This window comes from Vigna unguiculata, chromosome 9 (genome assembly GCF_037176805.1).
Source record: "Vigna unguiculata cultivar grain cowpea cultivar isolate G323 ecotype 2 chromosome 9, ASM3717680v1, whole genome shotgun sequence".
Classification (NCBI taxonomy): domain Eukaryota; kingdom Viridiplantae; phylum Streptophyta; class Magnoliopsida; order Fabales; family Fabaceae; genus Vigna; species Vigna unguiculata.
In genome coordinates, this window is record NC_140800.1 from 25,435,718 (window position 1) to 25,445,749 (window position 10,032).

General features: G+C 37.2%; 1 protein-coding gene across 3 annotated transcripts; it reads right to left on the reverse strand.

The window, feature by feature from the left end:
* Positions 1 to 1,527: 1,527 nt before the first annotated feature.
* On the reverse strand, positions 1,528 to 8,287 carry LOC114163988 (dual specificity protein phosphatase PHS1-like). 3 transcript variants are annotated; one of them, XM_028048419.2, is made up of 11 exons: positions 8,034 to 8,287; positions 7,787 to 7,858; positions 7,590 to 7,723; positions 7,015 to 7,204; positions 6,407 to 6,583; positions 6,145 to 6,305; positions 4,564 to 5,656; positions 3,835 to 3,981; positions 3,511 to 3,738; positions 2,284 to 2,441; positions 1,528 to 2,146 (listed from the first exon to the last, which is right to left on the reverse strand). In XM_028048419.2, exons 1-11 carry the CDS (start codon positions 8,097 to 8,099, stop codon positions 1,786 to 1,788), a joined length of 2,787 nt encoding a protein of 928 aa, XP_027904220.2. In that variant the 5' UTR covers positions 8,100 to 8,287; the 3' UTR covers positions 1,528 to 1,785. The 3 variants fall into 3 exon arrangements, with proteins under 3 accessions (XP_027904220.2, XP_085523178.1, XP_027904221.2); XM_085667052.1 differs by lacking the exon at positions 7,787 to 7,858 and having other exon boundaries at positions 8,034 to 8,279; XM_028048420.2 differs by lacking the exons at positions 7,787 to 7,858; positions 8,034 to 8,287 and having other exon boundaries at positions 7,015 to 7,300.
* Between the last annotated feature and the right edge of the window lie 1,745 nt (positions 8,288 to 10,032).

A 10,032-nucleotide genomic window follows, 5' to 3' on the forward strand; every position in this document is an offset into this window, starting at 1 on the left:
CCTGAGCGAGCACGTCTCGCTTGAGCGAGACCCTTCAGCCCTGAGCGAGGGGCTGGGCGAGGCAGTGTGCTGTTTGGATGTTTGGTTGTTCCTGGATGGTTAGTATTGGTTTGGGAATGAATGGTATAATAAGAAATATGTATATAATGGGATGTTATGTATGTTTGGCATGATTCGTGAATTGCGTATGACGGGTTGGGTATGATCTTGGCATGTGAAATGAATGAGTGGTTTGGAACTAAAGGAACATGGTATTGATATGAGATGAGACCCTAGACTCATGGGGTGGTGATGATCAGATGTATGGATTCAAAATGTGATGCGTATGAGGAATAAATCTCAAGGATTGGTATGGAATTGTAAACATGATTTTGATGTTCTCCTACTTTTATGAATGTTGGTTCGTGTCAGCGTGTAATTCCTTGGGGTCTCTAGGTGAGACCTCCGGGACTACGCTTCAGTGGTCGGGACGTAATTTCATGGCCCCTGTTAGTGGGTGTCCATGGTGGTGCCCCATCTGTATAACTAGGTAAGGATTCAAGGTAAGGTTGCATCCTGACACTCTGAGGAGCCAGTTAGTCTCACCTAGAGCGGACTGACTCCTGTGGTGAGAGTAGGAGGAGGCCTGAAATCCAGTAAGGGCTAACCTTGTGGTGAGGGAAATTTGATTCAACATAACACTTGTACTACATAGCTCAGGATCGAGCAGCTCGGGGATAAGCAGAGGTATCCACCACAAGTGCAAGCATCCGCTGAATCCGACCAAGTTATACATATCCGGATGAGTCGAGTCGTAGTGTATTGAATGAAGAGTCATAACATGCTTGATTGTTATATGGATATGAGATGATGATAATGTATTTGACTGTATGATGAATATGTGTTGGCTCTAGCTTACCCGTTTATTTGTATGGTTGTATTGTATGTGGTTGTTCTTCTTACGATGATCATCAATTTGATTGATGGGAGCAGATGGGCGAAGTTCTCGTGGTCAACAAGGGAATGGCGAGTCCGCTGCTTAGCCATCTGGGCTGGAGTTGTTTTACTCACGATTTCTTTAAGGCTACGGCCCCTGTATCATTTTATGCTTCCCTACTCTGCACTCTTTGTGAGAATTGTATCTGGTTTATGTTGGCATCGTGGTGTGCCCAGGTTGTAGGGGTTGTGATAAGAACCCCAAGACTACGCTACTATACTTTTATCACGTGACGTTTCCTTTAATTTCGTTAAATAATTAAATGAGACGTTACACAAATCAAAAGTCAAGACAAGTAAATCAAGATCAAAAGTCAAGTCAACTCAAACCGAGTTAAAAGATAGATCGAGTTGTCGATACAAACTATTTAAAAAATAAAAAAAAAAATCAAATATATCAAATACTATTATTTCAATTTCTTAAAATTGTTAAAATTCTTCATCCAAATACAAACACAAGCTTAGGCTTTTTAAGATGCTTAAACAAGGTCTCTAAAATAACTCAGAAAAATCAAACAAACTATATCAATTAGAAATCCATCAAGCATCGTATATGTAAAATGAATTTTCTCTCTTTTAAGTCAATAATTAAAAACTAATTGTTTCCAAGAGGCAATTATACAAATTTGATCTCTTCTAGCAAATTCTTTTTCATGTACACACAAAGAAAATCCCCAGTACCCAATTACAAGAAATCACTAACCAAATTAATCCTATTTCCAAACCACTCTTTCGCTCACTCTTACTAAAAATTTTCTAACATGAAAATAAAATCTTGAATGAATGTTCCGTAATATTTGCAAGAGATATTTATGCATCAACCATTGAATGAGACTGCCTTTGTGTGGGACTAACACTCCCACCTCGGCTAATCTTCAAAGCTGTTAATGCCTTCTGGATCTCCTTTGTCATGGCACTATCCACACTCCCTGATGACAGCTTTTTGTGTGATTTCTGAAGATGGAGTTTAAGCGAACTACTACTTAGTCCAGCATTCTTGCCACAGATGGGACATATTTTCATCACTGGTTTCCGTTGCTGCCACTCCATTGAAACCTTGCCATGTAGTTTCTGGTCTAGCTCAAGTAAGATCTTTGCAAAACCATCGTTGGGCTGAGATCGACGATGAACTCGTTTTAGAGCATTCCATGCTTCTAACAAAGTGAATTTCCTACAACACAAGCTTTTTAGTAAATTGTCCCAACTACTAGTAGCAGTGAGTGATAATATTAACTATCAAGGAACACAAACTTATGAGTTGCAAGTGTTCCAATTATCATAAATAAAATTGTATATATTCTTACTTACTTCCTAAGCATCAGGTAAGCCAGGACCAAAGTGGCACTTCTGCTTTTCCCCTCAAAGCAATGAACTAAAACACTCTGACCAGCTTTCTCAACATAATCTATAAAATCACAAGCCTCTTCAAATATGCTGCTGATGTTAGAATCTTCTTTGTCACATACCTGTTAAACGGGAGAATGAAGAGAGACAAAATGAAGAATTATTCCTGGACAGATCCTCGGTTAAAAATGCAATAGATACCTTGATCTATCGAGGAAAAAAAAAATAGTTATAGATACTCACAATGACATTCATAAATTATACCATATTAAATAGCAAATAAAGTGCATGATTACACGAGAAAATGTGCAGGCCTAGCTTAACTAGAAAATACTCTATCTGATGAAGAGATCAAAATTTCAAACCAACAAAATCAAATAACTTCCAAAAGGGAATTGTAAGAAAAGACAAGAGAAGAAGAGGAATGGAATCATATTATCAGAAAAGAGAAAGAAAATCTTTTTATTTGTTTGATCATTTTATAACAATACAGCCATTGATTTATACACTAGATTAGTCCAAAGACAATGAAATCTGCCACAATGAGGAAAAACCGGAAGTCAAAAATAACAGGCTATCATCTAAATGATTTGATCATGATTTATTACAATATGATTCTGAATATATTTATTGCAATATTATGTCAAGACGTAAATTAAGAAATATTTTATAAAAAATTAAGGACAAACTTGTGAGAAACTTTAGTTTGGTCATAATATATCCTGGGTCCCATGGGCTGCCAGTAGCACTACCCAACAGATCAAGCATTTGAGGAGGGTTTGCATAACTACCACGCCTGGCCAGAGGGTTATCTCATATTATGCTTGTGAGGATGCCCAGTCAAAGACCAAAAACAATATTTTTAGCACAAGATAAAAAGTGTCGTGTCTACACTTGAAACACAGATATCTCATGTAAGATTGTGTTGGGAATGAAAAACATTCATGAACATGCATCTTAACCTTTTGAATGAACGGAACATCAAATAGTAATTGGAAACTCATGAAGTCATTACAGTAGAACAAATAAAAGTACAAAGCTCCAATCCAACACAAAAACTGGATTAATCCTGCATGAAAATGCATGCATGATTATAAAAATGCAGAGTAGGACATTAGGCATGAAGTAAATTGATTCTAACGCAAACTAAACCTCATATAATGGTAAAGTTTAGACATTAGTACAACTTACAGAGAAATTTTTGTATGTGAAAAGATCAGGAAACTGTGAATCTGATTGGCCAATTTCGTTTGTACACAAACATAAAATATGTGTGATTCCCAAGTGTTGTAAGGTGTACGTAGATCTTGCAGCCAGCGCTCCACCAATGAACAGTGTATCTGTAACAGCAGATGGTCTCTCTGCATTTGCAGCCTCAGATATCAATGCAATCCTCTCAAGGATATGCTCAAGTCTGACCTGAAGGTCAATGGACTAATCGCTTAATTCCTCTATCCTCCATAAATGAAATGAATCCAACCTATTAGTACTGAATACTATTTTAAATTGAGATACCTTCAGTTCATATGCATCAACAACAGTGTTGTTATCACTGCCCTCGAAAAATCCTGTGTTAAAATTGTTCTCCATGCATAACTTGACTGCCTCATTTTTAAGCATTTCATTCCACTGTTCCAATTCTTTATTAGATTCTGAGTCAACCTGGAAATCAGGATAGAGTGTAAGACATGATAAAAGAGAACAAATAATAAAATGAAGTTTTACTTGTCAAAAACAGCTACTTACAATACTTCTATATCTTTTTCCGTCAATCACCTCAAGATACATGATTAATTGTGTATGAAATGTTCACATGCAGGACATAGGGAAATGAAACGACCAGAAAACAATTTATTTGGAAGAAAGCAACATTTTCAACGTACCACCCATTTTTAGGACCTCACCACACCAATGTCAAACAACACTATTTCAAATAAGATAGCAAGAAGAGCAAAAGGTCAGAGTAACTTGTTTTCCAAAATAAAACAACTGAAACTTATTGGTAAAATTTCATGTTCATTCTCAAAACAACAAGAGTATACATGGTCGGTCTTCAATACTGTTAATGTAAATTTATTTTGTGTAAATAGAACAAATATATTTTTATTTTGCATAACAATCAATATGCCAATGGCTGATTATGTTATGATCTATCCAGAAAAAAAAAAAAAAAAAAAAAAGAGACAGGATTAAAGAACCAAAACAATGAATTAAGAAACAAGATCATGTTTCCTAGAGACCAACCTTGGCAAATTTATGTAAGTCGCGAAGCTTAGTTGTCAAGCGCAAACCACGAAGTGACTCTGCACTTCCTTTAGAGTTCTTTCCATGCCAACCTTCTCTTGATGCAGGAGAGGCAGAGTCACAGCAATCTCTACTGCCTGAAGATGATGATGCCCTAGGAGCAGTTCTCTGTGATTCTGAATCACTACAATCTTGATGAATATCATTAGAATGTCTCTCCTTAATAGGTGGGGAAAGGCAACTGCCAGCAAAAGCTGGAGAAGGTAAGTCATGAACCACTGCATCCTCCTTTTCAGACTCTCCTGATGATATTTTGCCTACAGCATTCATAAATAACCTTAACAAAGTATCAAGTTTTTGATGAAGTGTGAGTAGGAATATATGGAATCCCTGCATGTCCATGAGAGCGGCACGAAAACCATTACGAAATTCATGAACTAGTGATGCTATGTCATCTGTTTGAACATCGGTTGTTGTTGTGTTAGTGTCTTCTAGATGAGGACATCCTAATCTCCCTCCAGTTATATCATGTAATAGGTTAGAAGAAAACTCAGAGCTATTAAGTAGTAACTCGACCAACTTAGGATAATTAACCTGGTCATCTGCACGCTTTCCAGCAGGGGGTCTACGGGGTACGCCGGAATCAATTGCCACAACGTTAAAGTCAGTTAGCATTGATTCTCCTGATTTTTGACTTTTCATATTCATGTTAGTGGGTATTGATGTGTATTTGATGTCAGAAAGACCAGGGTATTGTGATACCGAACCAGAATTATGGGAATTCATTCTACTATCAACTGATGCTGACCTTTTCTCTTTTTGAAGTGACCTATTCACCCTTGGTCCATATCGGTTCACTGCAGAATTAAAGGTTTCTCCTATTGTATCTACATTTGCAGAGATTACTTTTTCAGTCAATAACAAATTTGCAGAGTTCCCACGCCATCTAAGCTGCCGGCAAGGGAGCCTATCTTCATTTCTGATGACAAGATCCAGCATCAGTACTCTGCCAAGGGCTGCTGATGTTCGTTCTGCATATTCCTGTGACTCAAACGCTCTAGAACTTTCAAGCAAGGGTGAACCGTGCACATAACTACAGTAAGATGATTAAAAATAGTCATCTTTAGAAAAAATGATAAAAAGTAGTCATCTTGTGGCCGAGGAATATCTAAGTGATTTTGCACCAAACAGTTACCATGTTAATTGCTTTAACTGTTTTTTGGGGACACTGGATTTGATTTAACTTATAAATGGAATAACAAAACTGTCGTTTTCATACTAATCCAACTTCCATTAAATTGCCAACCACCGCACGGAGAAGAAAACACACGGTAGTTAGTTATCTTTTGCTAATTACCAAAAGCTGTTTCGACAATATTGAAATTTATATGAAAATGTCATTTCTTGGATGGTTGCATTAACTCAGACATAAGATGATAACAGTGCATGGCAGTATTTGAGATTATCACATCAGGCCCAATCATGAACAACTCTTGGAAACAAATATAACAGGGCAACCAAGGAATCTCCTGCTGCCATGGGTAAAAACCTTATCATATTAACACTAGATTTCAATCATACCTCATAAACATGAGACATCGACTAAGATCAAGTGCTTCCAGAAGTTCTGTGCATGTCAGTTCACCAATTGCATCACGTGCAGAACTTGCTGCATCTCTTGCTTTTTCTGTAGCTTCCTTTATTTGTATCCACTCTAAACTGGTATTGTGGATGACTCTAGCCTTGTATTCCAAATAGAAGTAATGGATGAATATGGCAGAAATATAGTTTGATTTCTTAAGCCTGTAAATCTGAAGGGGAAATAGATAAAAGAGAGAACAACCTGAGGAGTTTGAACGCCCAACCACTTGGCAAATTCATAACCAAGACGTTCCGATTGTGTTGCCATTCTTGAAGACGATATCTTTATAACAGCTGTTTCTTCTTTTGAACAACCATCACCACTGTCACAACCGTTGAAAAAGGCAAAGAAGACTACCCCTCCAGAATTTACTGTTACCTATGTGCACAACTGAGAAGAAAGTGAGGCACAACTAGAGAAAGCAAGCTTGTATTCTTCAAAAGGAAGAGGAAATCACACACAATTATTGCAGCATAACATTGATTTTTTTAAGTTAACCCACAGAGGAAACACTTGAACCCAAAACAATCAATTAATGGAATAGAGTACGTACCAACGCTATAAGGAAGCACCTAGCATAAAATATATTGGACGAAGATATATCATAAAGAAACTATAGTTCTTTATTAAGATTGAAAAAGAAGCCGATAAGTATCAACATGTTCAAGTAAAAATCAGATGTATTTTTTTTAATCTGTATCTAAGTCTCTGGAACTTAAACATTGAGGCTATTTGCATATTGACACAACTTCAAAAGCCCTTATACAGTTTGTGCAGTAAACAAGTGTATAGGAAAAAAAAAAAAAAACCTCGAGAGCTCGGTTCATTTCATCCTCAGAATGTTCGTTGCTGCTAGTGTGTTCAGTGTGGTGAAGTGAAGAGAGTCTGACCCAAGAAAATGAACTCGATTCAATGTCCAACATTTCAGCTTTGCCAAGCCTCTCCCACAAACTAATTTCTGTTTGCTGATCATTTTTCACATCTTCAATTTCTCCCGGGCTGAACACAAATTAAATCACCCTTAGCCACCACTTCAGATAAAAACTAAACCAAAAAGGAAACTCCTCCAACAGGCCCCCCTTCACTACTTCCCTTCTAAAAAAGCACAAAAGAAAAAAAAAAAAAAAAAAAAAACTTTAAGCGTGGTTAGTTTGAAAAAGCATTTTCTACTTTTACTTCTTTATAAGATCACAAACTCATTGGTTACTTCCTATGCAATTTTTTTAAATAGTAAATAACAGGGTTATCGATTTAACATTTTTTGTAATTATTCACGAAAAAGAAGAAAAAAAATCTCAATAGCATCATCCTATTACATACATGCTCAATGGCAATGATGAAAAAGGGTACAAATGCATTTGGAAGAGAAGAAATAGTAGGGAACCTGGAAGGCATGGTGGAAGAACGGTGAGGAAAGCCAGAAGTGCGATTATTGGAAGTGCGTTTACGAACTAATTGGAGCCATTGCGCGAACATAGACGCAGGCCCTGCTGTGATGTCTCCCAACATGTACAAAACCTGCATTCACCGAACAAGTTTCAATCTTTTTTATTGCAGAGAGAACCCAATTGCAAAATATACCTTGGAGGTGACGCTGAGAGTGAAAGGGGCCTCAGCCTCCTCCTTTTCCACTTCACCTTTACCCTGCAATTCCTACTCCCACACGCAAATTTCAAAACATCACGTTACATGGGTTAGGACTAGGAGTGAAGTTTCAAGATTCACACACTCAATGCATCTATGCAAACAGGGGATCTATATAACACCAGTTTCCTATTTGGGTTTACATAAGTGAATGAGAAGTGAAAAGAGAAAAATGGGTATAAACCTGGTTTTGGTTTCGCAAAGAGTTGGTGAATGCCCCGGGATCCTGCTTTTGCTGCTCTTTTGCCATCTTCTTTGCTATAAAAAATTATTTCGGTTTCTGAAAGACTGAGAAAACTGCTCCTGCTTTTTTCTAGAATGGAGGGAAAACCGTGATCGTGGTGTCTACAGAGGTTAAGGACATCTATAATAATTAGTGGAGTAATGCACACAGAAACTTTTTCAGCAACGTTCTAAAATACTTATTAAAACATGTGGATATATCATGGAGAGATCTTAGATTTAAGATTCTTAATCTTAAGTAAGACTTTGAGTCTTCCCACTAAAACGACGTTGTCCAATCATAATGGGTCTTGTAAAATTTTGTACTGAAATACAATTGATAAAGTCTTATAAAGGATAAAATTCTCTCAGAGTAATATGGTGAGAAAATTACATTCGAAATGGTCTAATAAAAAATTTATAATTAGTAAAATATAAATAAAAAAAATCTCAACCTATTCGATAAATAAGATGACAAGGAAAACTCAGCATTCTTCCATCCATCTACGATCTTTCGTCCCATTACATATACATAACTAATCATTCATCTTTTATCGTATTATCTAATCACAACTTAATAGAAATATTGAGTAAGATTTATTATTATGGATGATTCTTACTGTAAAACCCTATTTTTTTTGTTCTAAAAATTTAAAGGACGTATCCCCATTTGTTGGGTTTAAGTGTTGACACATAGGATGTTTAAGATCTTAAACTGTCATAACTTTCTCATTCACTTCACTTTCCAGAAAAACAGCTCTCACCCTCTCTTAGAACAACAGTCGTGCTCTATTAGGGTTTGGTCCCAACTCTTGGTCAAGCAAGCTCAAGCTTTTCCGCTTCACGTAAGTTGCTTCTTAGCTCATACTAGTTCTCCTTTGGTCTTATTTTGTGTTTCCTTTGAGGCTCATCTTAATGACCTCGTTTCCATATTGTTTCGCTATTGTTTCCAGCTCATTAAGTTGTCTCAGAGTTATTGTTCGGAAATACGAGTCTTTTGGCTAGCTCTTTCCAGATAAGGGAAACTAAGGTTTTACTTGTCCTTTGATTTTATGCTTGCTCTGGTATGGTTTTTGCGTGATGATTGTTTATTTGATGTTATGAGTGCTTGGAAAATGCTGAAAACTTCGTTTTGTTGTGAATGCTTGACTGTACATACGAGAACAGTGGAAAACTCTAATATTTTCGCCCAGGCGGGCCAATCTCGCCCAAGCAAGAGCATCAGAGGTTCATCCTTGGAGCTTACGCGAGTTGTCGCTCAAACGACGAGCTCCTGTCTTGAGCGAGAGCCATCTCGCTCAGGCGAGGAGGTCTTGCCTAAGCGAGAGAACGTGAAAGCTCCTTGTTCCTCTTTTCGAGCTCTCGCTTAGGCGAAAGGAGCTCGCCTGAGCGAGAGAACCCTCTCCCCTGAACGAAATATTTCTGCCTGAGTGAAGGACTGGGCGAGAAGTGTGCTTGTTATATTGTTTCTTTGTTCTTGGATGTTGGGCATATTGTTTAAATTAATTATACTTTTAAAGCATGAATTGGGTGATTATGTATGAGTGAGATGATTTATGGTCTGTGATGGATAAGTTCAACATGATTTGGGCATGTTGCATGTATGGAATGATTTTGGTATGATTTTGGTATGGAATAAGAATGAAGGTTGGTTATAAATGTTGGCATGAGATTTGTATGCATAATAAGTACATACTTGGATAGTGAAACATGATTTGTATGTGGTTAGGGCGTAATTCCACGATAGTTTTGTGGTGGTGCCTCATTGGTTAGGGCGTAATTTCATAAGCCTCTAGGTGAGATCTCATGGTGGTATCTCAGTTGGTCGGGACGTAATTCCATGACCCTTGTTAATGGGAGTTCATGGTGGTGCCCTTTTTATATAATTTAGTAAGGATTCAATGTAAGGATTGCATCCTGACACTCTAAAAAGTCAATTAGTCTCACATAGAGCATACTGA

What these genes read in the sequence shown, in the direction of transcription:
- LOC114163988 (XM_028048419.2), bottom strand. Translation starts at nt 8,099, where the DNA reads ATGGCAAAAGAGCAGCAAAAGCAGGATCCCGGGGCATTCACCAACTCT. An exon ending in TCTTCCACCATGCCTTCCAG is followed by an intron (nt 7,205 to 7,589) that starts GTTCCCTACTAT and finishes ATTTGTGTTCAG; the next exon opens with CCCGGGAGAAATTGAAGATG. An exon ending in TCACATACAAAAATTTCTCT is followed by an intron (nt 2,442 to 3,510) that starts GTAAGTTGTACT and finishes CCCGTTTAACAG; the next exon opens with GTATGTGACAAAGAAGATTC.